The sequence below is a fragment of the Arvicanthis niloticus genome, chromosome 22 (genome assembly GCF_011762505.2).
Source record: "Arvicanthis niloticus isolate mArvNil1 chromosome 22, mArvNil1.pat.X, whole genome shotgun sequence".
Lineage (NCBI taxonomy): Eukaryota > Metazoa > Chordata > Mammalia > Rodentia > Muridae > Arvicanthis > Arvicanthis niloticus.
In genome coordinates, this window is record NC_133429.1 from 10,729,783 (window position 1) to 10,749,256 (window position 19,474).

Genomic DNA, 19,474 nt, shown 5'->3' on the forward strand with positions numbered 1-19,474 from the left:
AGTGACATAACAAGAAGCCAAATATCTGAGAGCATTAATGTCTGTAGCTCCAGGCCACCAGGTTCCTTTCTCTTGTTGATCTGGGGGTTTAAACACTCCTAGGTTACTCCCAACAAATACTTAAGGCAACCTTTGAGGGCTGAACTTGGGTAAGAGTGTGTGGTCTTGAAGGGAGGTGCCTTCACATGGAATGACCTGCCTGTCCTGCTGACAGAGCCAGGCTTCAAATATCAGGATAAGGAGCACTGTCCACCAAAACAGTGTTCTCCTCCTAGAGCCCTCAGGGATTTCTTGGGGAATAGAAAGACATGTCCCCTTGAGTTACGACACTCCTCTGATTCCTAAAGTTTGTGCCTATGTAGGCCCAGACTATCCCGAATCTTCAAGTGCTCACACTCACCCACCATTTTCAACAACATTCTCATAGGCACTTTGTAAGGACAAAGTGCACGCTTTGAACAATGAGTAGCATCGCCACTGTCACCAGCAGCAACGTGAGTGTCTTCATAACCTTTAGAGATGTAAGCTACCAAATCCTATCTGCCTTTTGTAAGGTACCTAAATACAGCTGTCCTCTGAGATGCCAGTCCCCACGCTCGCACGTGTCTGGCCTTTCCCCAGACCCTCTTTTTCTCTCCTGTGCTTAGAAATCTATACTGGAATCTCTTCATAGGCTCCAGCTCTACGGCAGACTTGTTGGTTCTGAAATTCTCCTCTGCAGTGAAGTCCAGACTCCTGGATTTGCCTGTGTGGAGGGCTCTAACAGGACGGGGAACTAGCTCTAGGATGTGGGTGACGGTATGGGTATAGGCACCCATCCCTGCCATTGCTGACAAGGTCAGGCAAGTAAGAATGGAGGGCTGGGAAGATGAGCAACAGGCACAAGAGGTAGGAAGCTTGCCACGTGAGGCAGGTTAGATATACGTCTGAGGGCCATGTGAAAGAATGGGATTCCACACCACCCGGTGCTCCTTCCACGGCCGACGAGTCAGGATCTCAAAATAGGTGTGACTTGTTTGCAAGACACCTGTCCAGAAGCTCTTTGTCAAAGGTTAGTTGGACACAGAAGGGCATTTTCTGTAAGTCCCAGAGACTAGAAAAACTCAGTGTTTAAATTCTCCTCATGGGGCTGAAGAGATTGCTTGGTGGCGAAGAGTTCAATTCTCAGGACCCACAAGGTGGCTCAATTCTGTCTGTAACTGTAGTCCCATGGGATCCAGCACTTTCTTCTGCTGTGCAAATGTGCTTGCAAAGAAAAAACCCATATACATAAATAAACACGTCTTTAAAAAGAATTTTCATCATAGACTGGGCATGGCCTTTAATCACAGCACTTGTGGTGCAGAGGCAGGCAGGTTTCTGAGAGTTTGAGGGTGGGCCTGGTGTACACAATGAGTTCCAGGACAGCCAAGGCAACAGAGAGAAAACCTTCTGTAGCTTGTATTTTTATGATCTACTTGTCCTTAGCTCCAGGAAGTGACCTCCATACCAGCCCTCTTCTGGCTTCCCTTGAATCATCTGACAAAAGACACAGACACAAAATTGTTCAATTTCAAATTGCCTTCTTAGCACAATTGTTGGGCCCTGCTGTCTCCCACCTGGAAAGCATGTCCTTATCTTTACTCTTAGCTCTGAGCCTCCTACCTGCCCTAAACTTCAGTGGCTAGTTCCATCTAGCCCCTGCCCAACATCCCTGACCACCTGCCCCAGGAGTGGCCACAGGCCCCAGCTCCTTCTGAGACCTCACATGTTTGCCCGGTTCTCCTCTCCAAAGCATGGCGAACTCCCTTCTCCTCCCTTGGGTCCCCCTGCCTGCCTCCTGGGACCTGGAAGTCCCTCCTGTCCTTTGGCCCAGCAATTGGCCCAAGACTTTCTTTACTGATAGATCAAGAACCAATTGGGGAACAGAATATTAGCATCAAAACGGCTCCTTACACCCTGTCTCATAAATTAAAAACCCAAACCAAAGAACAAACAGGCAAACAAACAAAAGATAAAAGAAAGCAAAAAAGTTTACCTCGTGGAGCCATTGTAGGCTAACACTGTAGTACAACATACATATATGAACAGTGACATGGATCATGCCATCCAGTGTGTGCCTCTTCACTAGTTACTAAACACACTTATACACACTCATTTTAGGTCTTCTGAAGAGAGATGCTAACAGCAAGATAACTCACTATTTATTCTCATTGCTTGCACTGGGCATTTAGAAGAGTTAAGTAACAAATGTGTTGTAATTTTTTCATTACATGTGCATATGTAACATGCCACTAAAAAGCAGTTCTTTCCTTCTGCTATATGGGTCCCAGTGACTGAACTCAGGCAAGAGTCTTCACCACAGAGTCAGCTCTCTGCCCCCGACCCCCTCACCCCCGAAAGTACTTGGGATTGAACCTAAGACCTCATGAATGCTGTTACTCTACCACTGAGGTACATCTGGTATCTATCTTGCCAGTGTCTTCTGTGCACTGAAAGTGTAACAAGTCCCCAGACCTTAGCACAACTGGCGCCATGATGGAAGTACTATCTATGCCTTGGAACCCAGAATGTAGGCAGAAACGCCTGGCAAAATGAGAACAAAGCCCCAATCCATGGAAGTCCACAGTTCTAGGAAAGTCCCTAAGTGTGCTAACCTTGCCTTTTGGCTTCTGTAGCTCTGCTTCAGGCTGACTGTTCTTGTTAACTGGGGTGTGTCAACCAAAGATATAGTTTTTGTACTTAAAAGCCCACCCCGAGAAGGACTCTGGACCACCCAAACACCCTGTGTAGTGTCTGGCCAAGTGATAAAGGCTTTCTATTGGCCTAAAGCCATGTCATACCTGCCATGAGCCATAACAACTTCTTCCTTACAGGCAGTAAGCAGAGCTCTACACTGCACGCATGTCAGATAAAAAACACTGCCCAAAATGGATTTATATCTTGCTGTGACTCCTAATAAAGATCTCATCATAGCCGTTTATCTGATAAGTATTTGCATGTCCCTGAGAAGTGCTGTGTCTGTTTTCAGAAGCAGTTCCCTTTTTCATTTCTGCACAGAGCCCCTCCATGACAGAACTGCTCCTCAAAGCTCAGAACGCCATCGGAGAGTTATATCTTGAGATCGGGATGACCCAGAAAGGACTCACGTATTTTCAGAAAGCTTGGTCAAATCTGCTGCGGTTTACACTCAGCGACCTAAAAATCAGCCAGGAGTTGATGAAGCAGAAAGGTAGGCAGATGCCTGCAGAGGCCGCCCCACCCCTTGCAATTTAAAGAGCAACCCCAGGGACCTTCTCTTCTCTCCCTGGGAAAGGGACTGGCTAGGTAGTTTTAAAGGAAACTTTTCGCGACCAAACATGGTGGTGCATGTCTTTAGTTCCCACATGTAGGAGGCAGAGGCAGAACCCATGTTAAAAAGGTGAACATCACGGCTGGCAGGCATATGCTTGTAATCTCAGGGCTGGAGAAGGTGAATCCTTGAGGCTCCGTTGCCCCCTAACTTAGCTTGCTGGTCAACCCCCAAACCAACCAATCAAGGTGGCTGGCATCTGAGGAATGAAACTGAGAGCTAGCTAGCTATCCTCTGGCTTCCTCATGTGGGCTCAGCCCCTTCCCCCGTGTGTTTTGTGCCTAAACACTCATGTGCACCTACGCCATCCCACCAAACGGATCCAATCTTCAGGTTCACGCTGTTGTCTTAGTCCCTTGGTCCTTTGACTGCCACATGCATACAGATGCTTTGTATGGAAACTAACCCTATTCAGTGTAGATCAGTGAATGATTTGTCCAGAAAAACCCTGGTTCTTGGCATGGTGAAGAAATGATATTAGTGTTGATGTTGACTCTTCAATGGATAAACAAAACCTTAAGTGTTATATTCTTTGTGAACATTTATTCCCTGTAGTCAAAGTGATGAATAACCTGGCAAAATCAGCGTCTGAGGAATTCTTAAAAGAAAATCATGTTCTGGAATATGCCACTGAAATCTCTAAGTATGTGACTGATAATCCCCGTGATCAAGCTACCATGAGATATACTGAAGGTGTTCTCATGTAAGCATGAATTTTTTTTCTTTCTGAATTAACCTCTAGTTTTTTTTATTAATATACTTGGGGGCTGGTGATATAGCTCAATTGGTAGAGTGTTTGCCTTGGATGTATGAAGTCCTAGGTTCAATTCCCACAAGAGTGAAAGCTGGGCACAATGATTCATCCCTGTAATGCCTGCACTTGGAAGGCAGAGACAGGAGGATGAGGAATTCAAGGACATCCTTTGCCTCATAGAAAATTCAAGCCAGTCTAGGCCAACATGAGACCCTGTTTCCACAATGTATATATATATATATATATATATATATATATATATATATATGTGTATATGTATATGTATATGTAATCTGTGCCTGTTACCACATCTCCCATATAACTCATTGATTCAATGCTGAACATTGGAGCGTTCCTCCTCCTGCACAGTACATCTCAGCGAGGATGGTCGGGGCCCTTCTTAAGGCTCTTTTGGCAGTATCTGGACATCTTTCTGGTTAACATGACTGGCAGGAGGACTCTTATTGGCATCTAGAGGTGGAGACCAGGGATGCTACCTATAATGTATAGGGCAGGCCCACAACAAGTAATTATCCTGCACAAATGTCTACAGTGCAAAGGTTGAGAAGTGCTCTAGTTTCTTCCTTCCTTCCTTCTTTCCTTGTTTCCTTCCTTCCTTCCTTCCTTCCTTCCTTCCTTCCTTCCTTCCTTCCTTTCTTTCTCTTCTTCTTTGTCTTCTTCTTTGTCCTTTTCTTCTTCCTCCTCCCCCTCCCCTTCCCTGTCTTCTTCCTCTTCCTATCCCCCTCCTCCCTTCCCCTCCTCCCCCTCTTCCCGCCCCCCTTCTCCTTCTCCCTTCCCCCTCATCCCCTCCCCCTCCCCCTTCTCCTCTTTCTCCCTCCCCTTCTTCTCCTCCTCCCCCTTCTTCCCCCTTCTCTTCCTCCCCCTCCCCCTCCCCCTCCCCCTCCCCCTCCTCCTTCTTCTAGATCTTCCCAAGTAGCCCAGGCTGTGGAATTCACTATGTAACCTAAACTGGCCTTGAACTTATGATCCTCCTGCCTCAGCCTCCCAAATGCTGGGGTTGTTGGCATGTTCCATGATGCCTGGGTGCTCTGGTTTCTTTATAAAGGTATTTCTGGGGTCAGGTGGATGTAGCTCAGTACTAGAGCATGTACTAGTATGCACAAGGCTTTTGCTGAACCCCCTGGTACTGCTTCTTCCTAAAGACATAGACCATGCATGCTCATGTATACACACACACATACAGACAGACAGACATAGACATACAGACACACATACAGACACACAGAGGCATAGACACATACACACACACAGATACAGACACAGAGACACAGACAGACGCACATACACACACTTCTCAGTGCTTTTGAGGGTCTTGGTTCCCCGCACCTGCCACCCTGGGTTTTATGAGTGTTGTTGCTAGCCCAGTGAATGTGAACCATTTTCTATAAGCATTCTCCATGCCTGGTAAACCACAGGCCTGTGTTTCATTCTTAGGTTGGCTTCTGGAAACGCGGCCCTTGCAAAACTCAAGTTTCAGGAGTGTTTAAATATCAGAAGACGGCTATTTGGCAATAAAAACATACTAGTTGGAGAAATTATGGAATTCTTAGCAGATTTGCTATTTTTTCTACTAGGAGAAAATGAAAAGTAAGTTTCTATGGATTGCTTCAAGAACCGTGTCTCTCTTCCAGTTCTCTAATGTCTGGGGTGTGCAGTAACCTATTGGACCATCTGGCTTCTTTGTCTCTCGTCCTGCTCATAAGCTGAGTGGGGTGCACCCTTCCTGAGGGCCCTGCCCTGCTGTGTTTGTCAGGGCATCTACCAGAAAGCATTCTGAAAACCCTGGGCCCACATTGTGGAGGCTTTGCAGCAGGCAGGACACAGGAGTACAGGGCTCTCACTTGTGAGTGTTAACAGGGCTTTTGAATGGGTGAGCTTCTCTAAGGCTTCTGCATAGGCCTCACCCTGGCTGCTGTCTGTGGGACCCCATCCCACAGGCTCACATGCCGTCCCCCTAACTCCAGCAGGCTTTGAGATGTGGCCCCATCCTCTGCTCCTCATACAACTAGGTGGAGATGAGGATAGTAGGGATCCTCACAGGGCCCTGATGTGAGCACATCTAGACTTGTTTTTGCTGGCTGCCCCCCCCCCCCCCCCCCAAATCAGGGCTGCTCAGTTGTGAAGTGTGGCTAGGGTTTGGGGCTCTTCTTCCCTCCCCTCCCCTCCTCTCTTTCTTCCAAACCCTTCCCCTTCCCTTTACTCCCCTTCCCCTCCCCTCCTTTCCCTCCCCCCTCCTTTCCTCCCATCCCATCCTGTGGCCTTTTCCATGCCAGTCTTTCAGTTTCTCTAATGTTAAGGCCTCGTCTATCCTGGCTAGCTTCCAAATGAGTGAGACAGAGACTATAAGATTGATTTGATAAGCTTTACAGCATAGTAGCTGAGCAGTTAATAATCTATCCTAATCCTCTAAAATAATCTAGCTACTTCCCAGCCAAAATCCCTGAGATACTTGGATTTAGTATTGATTTGGCTCTCTCTGCTCCAGGTGTTTTCCCAAGGACCCTCTTCTTGTGGCCTCTGCCCCCACTCTCCCCCATTCCCTAGCTGGTGGAAGTCCAGCCTGATTCTCCCCTGTACTCAGTTATTGGCTGGTCAGTTTTTACTGACAAATAAGAGAACAAATGAGGGAGCAATGTTTACATACGAGACAGGAGATTCTTAGAATAAGCCCAATAATGACAAGTCCAGATTGCAACCAGATACAGGACAGAGAAATCAGCATCTGAATAACACAAGGACAATCTTCACACCGTGCACAAAAACATTCTGCCTACACTGTAAGACCATTTCCTCTCCTCTCAGCAGTAGGTGAATGCCCAAGGTGAGATAACTGAATAAATGAGGACAGGACTGCTCTGGTGGAGAAAGTTTCTATTGGAGGGAGAGCACATCCAGAGGCAGCTGGAGGAGTCCAGACTGAACATGGTCCACAGACTGAACCAGGCCATGAGAGGAGGAAGTCAGGAAGTGGGGGTGAGGGATGAGGAGATGGGTGTGGTCGAGAGAGGAAGAGGAGAGAAGAGAAGAGAAGAGAGAGAGCAAGAGAGGGGACCAGGAACCAAAAGTGGAAGGCCAAGAAAGAAGCCAAGAAAGCATGTAGCCAAAAACGGCTGAGGTTATATAGGAAAGAAGTTGGGGGGAGGGAATTGAAGCTCAGGGGTTGGAGAGGTGTAGGGTAGGGGCGGGGTGAGGAGCCAGGACTCTAACAGTACTTGCTACCAAGGGAGAAACTGGCTGCTGGAGTCCACTTTGATATGTTAATAGGCACCTCAGCCATTTGTCTTGGGTTCTTTGAGGCTAACAGTAATCTGTAGTGCTCAGTATAAATCAGCCCTTCCTTTTCTAGCTGATATTTCAAAGGTGAAGACTAGTTCAATTAAGGGAGGAACTAGGTAAGGTGGTGGCTGGGCTTGTATCTCCCGCCGGATTCAAGATCTTGTTTCTGAATAACTGTGACATGGGACAGGCATTCACCATCTTGGGCTCTCATCCACTTGCTGCTTGGTGAGGTGGACAGTGAGGATATCTTTCTGACAGGATCGTGGAGCCTTAAGTGCAGAACCACTCCTCTGGTCTAACTGCTCTCCCCATCTCCCTGCTTTACCGCTGCCTTCTGTATCAACCCAGGCTGCAAACTCAGTGCGGTCCTACCACCTTCCTGCAGGTTTATTAAAGTTTCGGCCTAGAGCCCTGGGTTAGGGGTATAGCTCATTCAAGGAGTTGAGGATGAGCATATGAGGCTGTGACAAAACACCATGACCAAGGCAATGCATAGAAGAAAGCTTTTAGCTGGGCAGGGAGGTTCAGAGGGCTGGAGTCCGTGTGGTGGAGCAAAGGCATGGCAGCAGGAGCAGTTGACAGCTCACATATGATCCGAAAGTAGAATGGTTCTAGTCTTTAGAAACCTCAAAGCATGCCCTCAGTGACACACCTCCTCCAACAGGGCCACACCTCCTCCAACAAGGCCACACCTCCTCATCCTTCCCAAAGAGTTCCATCCATTGGGGAACTAAGTATTCAAACTTATGAACCTCTGGGGACCATTCTCATTCAAACTACCATAGCTTTGATACTCATCACTGCAATAACACTAATTAATAATAATAATAATAATAATAATAATAATAATACGACCACCACTAGGAACAATACCAACAACAGGGATTGAGGATGAGGCTACCTTGGTATAACACCTGCCTAACATGCACTAAGGACTTGGTTCAATCCCCAGCAAGAATTTGTGTGGAATGGAATATGCCTACAATCCCAGAACTTAAGACCGGAGGCAGGTGTTCAAGATCATCCCTGACTATGTATGAAGTTTTGATCCTATCTTGAGACTGTCTTTAAAAAAAATGGTCACACTCAGTGTTACATAAGTGTACCTTGCTTCATCTTCCACCACTTGACTGACTGAGGGAGCCAGAGGGCCACTCTTTGCTCCCCATCCTAAGACTAGCACTTGGAGACTGTTTGTTGAATAAATGTATGTCATATTTCTCCAGTGCAATACTTGAATTGAATTTCTGTTTTCTAGATCTCAAAGGAAGCAAGCAATTGAATATTACAAACAAGTAATAAAAATCAAGGAGAAGGCAGATACTGTGGCCACCTGCAAGCTTGTCAGGAAGCATCTGAACATAAGTCTCAGTGATACCTTATGTAAACTAGGTAATTGCTCCAGTCTGTTCATGGGAAGGCAGCATCTCTCTGGATCAGCTGCATTCTTTGCCTATTTTAAGAATGAGTTCATTGAAGCAACTCCTTTTCTACATACTTGCTTTTTTAAAAACAAATTTTAAAATTACATTTAGTGTGTGTGTGTGTGTGTGTGTGTGTGTGTGTGTATGCACCACTGTCTGCTGCATGTAGAGGTTAAAAGACATAGTCCTTTCTACTATGTGGGTTCAGAGGATTGAATTCAGGTTGGCAGACTTGGCAGCCAGTGTCTTTGCCCACGTTCTTAGTTTACTTTTTGTTATAAAAGAAAGCCGTTGATTAGAGGCTTGCTTACAGTTTCCAAGGGCAGGTCTATGACAGTCATGGTGGGAACATAGCAGCAGACAGGTAAGCACCATGCTGGAATTGTAGCTGAGAGCTTACAACTGATTCTTAAGTTGGAAGCAGAGAGAGAGAGAGAGAGAGAGAGAGACAGAGAGAGAGAGAGAAAGAGGTAGAGAGAGAGAGACAGAGACAGAGAGAGACAAAGAGAGAGACAGAGAGAGATTGGGCCTGGTGTGGGCTTTTGAAATGTCAAACCCCAGCCGGGCAGTGGTGATGCACGCCTTTAATCTCAGCACTTGGGAGGCAGAGGCAGGCGGATTTCTGAGTTCGAGGCCAACCTCATCTACAGAGTGAGTTCCAGGACAGCCAGGGATACACAGAGAAACCCTGTCTCAAAAAAAAAAAAAAAAAAAAAAGAAAAAAGAAAAAAAAAAAAAAGAAAAAGAAAAAAAGAAAAAAGAAATGTCAAAGAAAGAAAGAAAGAAATGTCAAACCCCACTCCCAGTGGCACACCTCATTTAAACAAGGCCACACCTCCTAATCCTACCAGACAATTCTAACAACTGGGGACCAATCATTCAAATATATGAGCCTGTGGGAGGCATCCTCATTCAAATCGCCACCACACCCACCAAGCCATCTTACTGGTCCTGCTCCTTCAGTGTCTGTTGGAGTCTGTTTCCCTTCCATGCTTTCCAGGCCGGCATGGTGGTGCTCTCCTATACTCCCAGCATTTTCAGGATGGGACTGGATGACTAAGAGCGCAAGTACTTACCTTCCCGTCATGAGAACCCGCCTCCCATCTCCAACCCCATAAAGAAAAAGATTATTTTCCTGGTGCTTTTCATTCTGTTTTTAAAAAGCAGCAAAATGATTTCTCTGAAGAGAAAAAAAGGCCAGAAGTATCTGTATGAGCAGTGAAAGATGTGTGCAATGGGTGGATGTAGGGGTGTGTGTGTGTATTTATGGGTGTGTGTGCACATGAACAAATAGTACCCCACCCCCATAAAGCTGGTAGGTTGAGGCTAGTGAAACGGGTTGAGGTTAGTGAAACGTTTTACCTAAAACTAGAAAATGCAGGTGAGAAAAATGGAGAAAATACTTGGGAAAGGACTTGGTGTTGTCTAGTCTGATTTCTCCACAAGGTCCGTTCTGACAGCCTGCGTCTCTAGCTTACGGTGGAAGGAAGTAGAAGACATCCGTTTACTTCAGAAAGTAGGTAGAGATCTGTAATGGCGTTGCATGCAGAGCTCTTGTGACTCCTGAAATAAGTCTATACAAATGCCTCAGATTTGCAGCCTATTTTTGGTGTGCTGTGTTCCAGTTTCTTTTCCTTTTTTTCCCAGCAACGGAAGAAAGGCTTTTACTGGGGGTGAGGGAAGACACACATATAGCAGGCACACAGAGATACACAGCACACTCACACATACACACCCCTTCACAACCTACTCCCCCCCCCCAAACACACACAGCACATGGGGGAGGGGCAGGGGCCATGATGACATGGGGGAGGGGCTGGGGCCATGATGACATGGGGGAGGGGTGGGGCCATGATGACATGGGGGAGGGGCTGGGGACATGATAACGACTCTGGGAGCCGCAGCTCAGCCTCTCTTTTAGGGCTGAGAGCTTTTAAAGTCTCTGAAGGGTCTTTAGGGTTTGTTCAGTTTGAAGACAGGCTGATGGTTGAGTTGTATAACCTTGAACTTCCATAGCCAGCCCATCAGTAGAGGGTCCCCTTGGTAGGAGAGCAGGCCAATAAGTCCTTTTTTAAACGTACCAAGCTTTGTCTCATGTCAGGAGAGTAAGGAAGCAGCCAGCCATCTTGGAACATTACCACTTTTTACCTAGTCATGTCTCTAATTCCTCTTTTCTGCCCGCACTCTCCCCAAGGGTATGGGTTAGGGCACAGACTACCTGCTCCAAGCTGACAAAAGGAATGATGAATGCCTCAGAGGAGGGCTGATTGACAGCACGGATCTCTAGAAGTGAGGTAGTGATCCCTGTGATGACAGCCTACATCCTTCGAGCCTGCTGTGGGAGCGAGGGGACATCTGTATCATACAAAATGTGAGGCTGTTAGCTGTGTTGTAATTCCTACTGCAGGTTAGGAAAGTGAGTGGGCAGGTTTGCCCTTATGAGAGGAAGAAGATAGGCAAGAAACTAACCGTAGAACTCTTAGATTGGTGGCTTGGTGTAAGAGCTTAAGACACTTCATTAGCCAGTGTAAGGACTCCTTGATTGTAATCTTACAAGGAATATTAAGCGACAAAGGTTTTAGCTGGTCAGTGGTGGCGAATGCCTTTAGTCCCAGCATTTGGGAGGTAGTGGCAAATGGATCTCTGGGTTTGAGGCTAGCCTGGTCTACAGAGTTCCAGGACAGTAAGGAGTATAGAGAGAGACCTTGTCCTGAAAAACCAAGAGAAAGAGAGAGAAGAGAAAACTTTTTTGCTTGTTTGTTTTTTGTTTTTTGAAACGGTTGCTTTTTGTAGCCGCTGGCTGTCCTAGAACTCACTCTGTAGACCAGACTGGCCCCACACTCACAGAAATCTACCTGTGTCTGCCTCTGCTTCTTGAGTACTGGGACTAAAGGCATGCACAACCAAGCCTGGTTTAAGAGACAAAGTTAATGAGGAAAAGTCTTTGACATTCTGATTAACATAAGTCCTGTTTGGTAAGGTGAAGCATAAGTGTGTGGTTGATTGGACTGTGTACCAGAACCTTCTTATGGAAACCCTGGAGAAGGGTAATGTCGGAGAAACAGTCTTATGTTGAGATTGACATTAGCTGTATTTAACAGATCAAATGTAACTGTGCAATTGGATGTTTGTTACCAGATTTATGTTTAAGGAGCAAACAACAGAAAACTCTGTAAGAGAAGTCAGTTCATGTAACTGTCCTACTGGCAGGGCCTTGCCAGCACTGGTGTCTCTGCACCAGCTATGTGTCCAGTGGAGGAGACAATGAAGACCATATCTGAAATCCAAGCATCACCTGTTGATGTCACCGCCAGACATCAGCATCTGACCTAAAATATAAAAGAGCAATATAATTGGAAGTTTTTTTTTTTATAGGATTGTCCAACAGTGTCCCAGGGAAGAATTCCCTGTCATCTCATATAACTTTACCCCAGCCCTTTCGTTTTTATTTTTATTTTTTTCCCCCGAGACAGGGTTTCTCTGTATAGTCCTGGCTATCCTGGAACTCACTCTGTAGACCAGGCTGGCCTCGAACTCAGAAATCCACCTGCCTCTGCCTCCCAAGTGCTGGGATTAAAGGCGTGCGCCACCACCGCCCGGCTGCCCTTTCAGTTTTTAAACCTTCCTACCTATTTTATATTCTCTTACAAAGCTTTAGTTGGTACTTAACATACTTCTTACTACCTAAAATTAATTATTTACTTGTTTGCTATTATTATCATTGTTATTATTGTTTGCACCTTTTATTCTTTTTTTCCCAATAATTTATTTGCTTATATTTCATGTGCATTGGTGTCTTGTCTGCACGTATGCCTATGTGAGTGTGTGAATTACAGACATTGTGGGCTGCCATGTGGGTGCAGGGAATTGAACCTGGGTCCTCCGGAAGAGCAGCAAGTGCTCTTATCCACTGAGCCACCTGTCCAACTCCATCTGCACCCTTTTCTAATAAGAAAAGCGTTGATTTCTCTTTACCACTCACTATTGCATTTATCAAGCAAGCTCATACACAAGGGAGGAAGTAACTAGTTCTGATTTACCTTCTCTCTGTAGAAAAGCAAGTGTAGAGACAGGGATGTAGCATGCTAGAAACTCTGAGTTCTATCCCCAGCCCTGCATAAACTCAGTATATACCTGCGGCCCAAGGTCATCCTCAGTTGCTTAGAGAGTCAGCTGGGTTATGTGAGGCCCTGTCTAAAGAATCAAAAAGAAAAGCAAGTACGGTTACTAAAGGGATTTGACTATTAATGACTTCTTATATTCTTATCAGACAGTTCTTTCAGTTGTCCGGTTATTGCTAATAATTCATTCCACAAATATTTACTGTGCCTACATCTCAATCTCTGTTTTTGTTGCTTGGGAGACAGCACTGAACAAGATGGAGACCAGCTGAGCCTTCAGCTGAGCTCACCTTATGGGAGAACTGAGTACACTGTTGTTCAACTTAAAGGGGCAGTGCTACCTGGAGACTGCAGCTGACACAATGCTGCAGTAATATCGAATACCTTAAGTGCTGTCTGGGAAAATCCCAGTGCTCCAGGGGACCATGCCTCCTCTGGTGAATATGGCAGATAGCACTCCTGAGGGGGTGCTGTTGCTGGGACTGGAGTTGCAGGATGAGAAGCTGCCCGGTAAGGAAGGTCCAGGAATGGGAAGGACTCTCCAGGCAGTAGCCACAGAATATCTGAGGCTGGCAGGAACCGAGAAGGTCTCTATGGCCAGTGTGCAGGAGTGTGGGGGAGGGGCACGAGGAGGCTGTGAGAGAGTCTGACTGACTCACATTCCTCCAGAGCCAGGGCAAGGGCTTATGATGTCACCTTCAGAGCATCTGAAAGCAGGGCAGTAAGTGTTAGGAAGACTCGGTTCCCCCTAGCATGGCCTTCACCAAGATCTTCAATGTAACAGTCTTAAGTCACACTTTGGGTCGGAGCCACCACAGAGTTCAAGGACCCTTTCCCCTTACTCTTGTTTCCATTGTGTGCATTCTTAATATCTCAGACAGACTGAGAATTCCCAGGGGCAGGGGACTTAATATTTATTCTTTCTTTCACATGTTAGCTGTATGAGGGGTCACGGGTAAGACAGGGTATTAGTATTTTACACAGTGTGCCCCGGGTTATTTTATTGAAATGACAGTGCTGCTCCAAGCTAATGGTACTGAAACAACTCAAATAATTCTTTCCCCCACCAAAAGCAATTTTTTTTTAAAGATTTGTTTATTTATTGTATGTGTGTGAATGCACTGTTGCTGTCTTCAGACACACCAGAAGAGGGCACCGGATCCCATTACAGATGGTTGTGAGCCACCATGTGGGTGCTGGGAATTGAATTCAAGTCCTCTGGAAGAGCAGCCAGTGCTCTTTACTGCTGAGCCGTCTCTGCAGCCCCCGAGGATGTGTTAGGTAGCTGGTTTGAGAGTTTTGGCATCTTCCTCCTTTGTTATTATTGTTAGAGTAGGACGACAAGTTGAATATAGTTTAGTCTTCCACGGTGTATGGGAAGAGGGGGGTTTGATAAGATAGATTTAAGTTCTAATCACTACATTTTATGCATGAGACTATAATAGTAGTGTTTATATATAGGAAATGTCCCGTCTGTAGAAAGTTGGCGCATTCCTCATCTTGTATCTTGTGATCAGTTCTGTGAGTCACTTATTGCTAAGTTGAGTCTCTTTTATTCAGTAATCCTTCGTAACTCAGTTGCAAGTGCAAACCTTAGCTGCAGATCCCAGAGATCTTGCAGTAGGAATGGCAGCTATGCTGTGAGGCCTTCCGTGATCTGTGTGTTCCAAGCTCACCCTGGCCACAGCAGTCTCCTCACTCCTGATAATGGCTGTAAATTCACTACTGAGAAACCATTGTTGTGGGAGAAAAGAATGGAAATCAGGCTTTCCTTTCCCACTGTGCACGCTGAGCTCAGATTATTTTGGATGCAAATGACAGATGAACACAGGGCTCCCTCCCTCTCCCCAGACTTCTCTTTAAAAGGAAATGCCAGCCTTCATGGTCAAGTTCAGAAGGAAGAAATTAATGGTGCCAGCAGGCGACTCTCAGCAGGGAGAGGTTGTCTCTTCCCTACTTAATTTCAAAATTCTCACCTCAGCCAGAAGAACCCTCTGCTGACAGAAATTGATCCTTTGATCCAAAAGTTAGTAAGTAACCCAGACAACCCTTACTTTTTTAGTTTTGACTTAGGTATAGATGTCCTCTCTTCCCTGATAGGTTATTTCTCAGCCGCCAGTGAAATGAGCTGATTTTAAACCAGATTAGGTTATATTAAAGGCAGCTTTATTGGGAAGCTGCTCTTGGGTGGGCAAGTTCACTGGCCCCGAGGACCTTAGTCCAGGGAGGTTACCATGGGGAGTTGGGGTGGGGGGTAGAGGAGAAAGAGAGAAAGAATGTGCACATAGAGAGAGAGAGAGAAGGAGAAGAGGAGAGAGAGACCAAAATGTCAGGATTATATAGAGGAGGAGGTATTATACCTTCTGGGGGAAGGGCAGCCCAGCCCCTGGGCTGATAAATTCAGGCTTGGGGGTAGGATATGCCAGGTAGAGACTGAGGGATCCTTAGAGAGCCTGGAGGCCAGGTCTGCTTTGATATGTAAAATATGTACCTCAGCCTCTTGTTCCTTGGTCTGAAACCAAACATCCCAGCCTTTTGTTGATTATAAATGAATGAGGGGTGCTACAATCATCTTTTCTGTTGACATTGGGGTGCAGTTTTAGGGTATGGGCAAAAAGCTGGAAGTCAGCCAAGTCCAGGAAGAGCTTGGTTGTTTTACTGCTGTCCAGGTTGTGGATCATCTTGGGGTCCTAGAGTCAGAAACCAAACATTCCACAAATCTTTAAAAGCTGCATGGAGGGTCTGTCCCCTTCTAAGAGTGGAGCCTTGGGTTGGGAGTGGATGACATCTTTCTTGAAACATACATTCTAGTATGGGCTTCTTGAACATTCTAGTGTGGGCTTCTTGAAACACACATTCTAATGTGGGCTTCTGAAGAGTGAGGGCAACTGTGGTTTAGGTTTTTGTGCCAGGTCCCCTGAGACTGCCATGCAGTTTCTTTTATGGTTGTCTTGCCTGCTCATACCTAGAAACACCGAACTGTTTCAGCATCTCATGGGACTGGATCTTCCTAAAGCACTTGGTCTAGTTTTCACAGATAATAATTCCTGTTCATTCTGTAAGCGTCCAAAAATTGCTGAAAGGGAGACTCCAGACCCAGATAATATGCAAAGGCAAAGAACATTTATTCTGCAGAAACATCCACCATGTAGGGGTCAACCATGCTCCAATAGGGTGACCCCAGACAAAGGCTTGCAGACCTTCTTATGTGGAACCAGGGGAACTCTCTAGAAAGATTAGGTAATCTCTAATGTGATTGGCAGGGGCCAAAGTTGTGACATTAGTATAACTTTGATTGGCTTTTATGTTAGTTCTTCTATATTTAAAGAGTGGGTTAGGTAATCTAAAATTTTATTGGTGGGTGCTAGGGAGGTCACAGGGGTCAACTTCTGATTGGCTTGTGCCGGGTGGTCAGTGGTCTGCATTCCTACGTCATGAATGTCTAACCATAGGATGAGATAGGGCTGCCCAGCACAGATGCCCCATCCTGGGAGAAGATATTTCCCCATTTTTGTGGTTATCTTCCGGCTGTTCTTTGGGAGGGGGTTTTATGACCATGTTTTGGATTTTATGGTCTGTTCCTGGAGCTGGGGCCTTATGGCCTTCTTCGAAGTCATGCCTGGGCCTTAAATGGAGACAAATGGGCTTTATGTTGTCCTTTCACCTTCAAGTCTTATCTGTTATTTTATACTTAATCAAGTTACTTAATTAGAATTAACAAACCTGGTTGGCTCTGGATCATGCTAGCACCTGGCTGTCTGGGAACAGAAGTGTATCTGTGGAGAAGAGCTGTTAGCTGTAGGCATGTAGTGTGTCCTGGGTGATGGACAGCAGGTTGTATAGAGGAAGTGAAAAAAAATTTAAATCTATTTATTTAATTATTTATTTGTGTGAGTGGGGGTATGAATGTCATGGCTCTGCGGGGGGTCAGAGGTCAACTTGCAGGAGTCAGTTCTCTCCCTCCACCATGTTGGTCTTGGGGGTCAGACTCAGGTGCTCAAGCTTGGTGGCACTCGTCTTTACCCCTTGGGGCACCTCTCCAGCTGGATGGTGATTATCTTGAATCTCCTAAGGACTAAGTGCAACACGGAGAATTGTGTTCTCTTTCTTGCTGGTTAGAGTTACGTCTGGAGTTGTGGGGATTGAGAACCCCAGCTGCACTATCTTCTGGGCTTGTGGGCATCACTATCTCAGTTGTCTCTTTGTTCAGAAGGGGATAATACCATCTGTCCATCGGATTATTACATTGATTTAATGAAATAGAAAAACCAACAGAAACAAGCAACTAGGTGTTTGGCTCCCTCTCCATCAAGAACCCAAATTGGCTATGGAAGAAGGCCCAGAAATTCCTCAGTAATTTGTGGGCCCATACCATAGGCTTTCCTAAGGAGATCTTTGACCTGGCCAGGTGCCAGGGTTCAGACAAGGGGAGAGAATATGAGCAGGGAGGGGGAATCGCCTCCACTGCCTCCGCTGTTGCGTCTGCTGCCATAGCCTCAGTTTCTCCAAGACGCTGCACCCTCACTCTGTGCTGAGTCAGGCTGGGCTGAGCCGGTGGCGAGATCTGACCAGCCAGCAAGGAGTGCAGGAAGCTTGGGAAGAGAGCAGATCTTTTCCCAAGTGTCAGTGTTACAGCTCTTATGACAGAAGCTCTCAGATAATGGAGAAATTCTCGCACACCTTTATTCCTTCTGGATAGGATTCTTATATACAGTTTTGGGGTGGGTTGGGTCTACTAGCAGGTACCTCCTATTGGCTTGGTCTGAGAGTTTGGGGATACCTTATTTATATGTAGAAGGGTCTGGGGCACTGTTCTTAGGTGACCGATGGCCACAGACCTCTCTGGTGGAATGTGGGGGACTGTAGCTGTGTGAAAGGAGCCAGGGGCCCAGGAGCATGGCCAAATTCCTACCGTCCCTGAGGGTCTTTGGTGTTCAAAGCTTGCTTGACCCAGCTGTCTCTCACAGCCCGTGGTCCCACAGTAATTCACATTTGCTGGCTGGCTGTCTTCCTCATGGGTTAAGAGGACTGACCAGACTAAGCCAGTTGGTACCAGCTCCACTGTGAGGTCTGCAGCCAGGCCAAGGCAAAGCCATCTGATCCTGAAAGCTTACCTGCTGACAGAGAAGAAAGGATCGGGTTGTGTGAAAGAACTCATCAAGGTCAAAACTATAGCTACAGATCTTCCCTAGGCCTTGGGAGAAGCCCAGGCAGCAGGCCATGCATCAGTGGAAACTGCTCCAGTAAAAATTTAGCTGTGCAGCACCTCCCAAAGAGCTTCCAGCAGAACAACAGGCACTCTGCTGGATCTGGAGACGGGTGGGCAGAGAATCTCCTCCAGTGGGTTCTGCCTTACCAGCTATATAATGTTCTATGTTTCTCCATTTTCCCTTTTAAGGGCAGTTAAAGGCCCTGAACTCAGCCATCAAAACCGAGCGACTCAAATGGTCACGCTAGGACAGCTGGAAACATCACAGGGACCACAGGAAATCATGGAAGAATTCCAAACCAAGGACAGATGGCTAATCAGACAACCTCCCCAAACTCCCCTTTAGACTTCTATTAAAACTGGCAGGCAGTGTATGACTCATGCGATAGGGTTGCTGGGAGAAAGACTGGAAGTGGGAGTCAGTGATGCTCATTACAGTCCAGTGAGAGACCCAGCCAGCCGTCGGGCAGGCAGGCTGGATGGTTCCGCCACGAACTAGACCATGTCTAAGAGATATACCAAGTGCACATCAATGAACATTTTTTAAAGGCCACTGGGAGCCCATGGCACTGCTTATAGAGGCATAGGGAAGGGAGAACTTTTTACTTCACCCTTGGGTACATTTTCTTGTTTGAGCCACAAGTATATGCGTATTGTGAAAAAGACAGATGATGATGGTGTCGGGTGTCACTCTTATTGGATTAGCAGACAGATGGTAACCACAGTCATGTACCTTGTTGTTGCTAGCACAGGCACCTGGTCCTATGTCCATGCCTGTAGCCCGCACGGCCTCAGAGGTCTTTCTATCAGCGGCAGTGCCCTGCTGGCACCAATCTTACAGAGCATTTGTAACCAACACAGCAAGCCCTTTAAGTCAGCAGTTTTAGCTGGGTGGTGTGGCCCATGCCTTTAATCTCAGCAATCAGGAGGCAGAGGCAGGTGGATCTCTGTGAGTTTGACTCTAGCCTGGTATACAGAGCAAGTTCCAGGACAGCCAGGCCAATTACACAGAGAAAAACCAAAAAGAGAAAAAAAAATAATAAAAATCAGCAGTTCTGAAAATAGCCAAAACGGATAAACGAACACCATCTTCAAACCAGATTTTATAAGAATCTGTTTTGACCTTTAACATACTTCAGAGAATTAATATTGAAAATGATACCTGACAACAAAGGTTCTTTTTCTTTTGGTTTGGGAAAAATCTTAAAACTATAAATTTATGGGAATGGTATAACACTGTAACATTCACCAGCTTTTAACAGTTTGCTGCATTTGTATTCTTTACACACACGCACACATACACAAACACACACTCGTGTGCATGCACACATTTTT

At 46.1% G+C, this 19,474-nt stretch overlaps 1 protein-coding gene across 7 annotated transcripts in view; it reads left to right on the plus strand.

The window, feature by feature from the left end:
* LOC143436031 (tetratricopeptide repeat protein 41-like) overlaps positions 1–19,474 on the plus strand; it is a 62,534-nt gene that overhangs the window by 41,449 nt on the left and 1,611 nt on the right. For 5 of the 7 annotated variants that reach the window (XM_076919866.1, XM_076919870.1, XM_076919868.1 and 2 more), the window contains 4 exons: positions 3,040–3,211; positions 3,887–4,034; positions 5,541–5,693; positions 8,644–8,777. In XM_076919866.1, the coding sequence (XP_076775981.1) occupies positions 3,040–3,211; positions 3,887–4,034; positions 5,541–5,693; positions 8,644–8,777 (607 nt within the window). Of the gene's footprint in view, positions 1–3,039; positions 3,212–3,886; positions 4,035–5,521; positions 5,694–8,643; positions 8,778–19,474 lie in introns of those variants that run through there. The other 2 variants (XR_013106279.1, XM_076919871.1) reach the window with 2 other exon arrangements.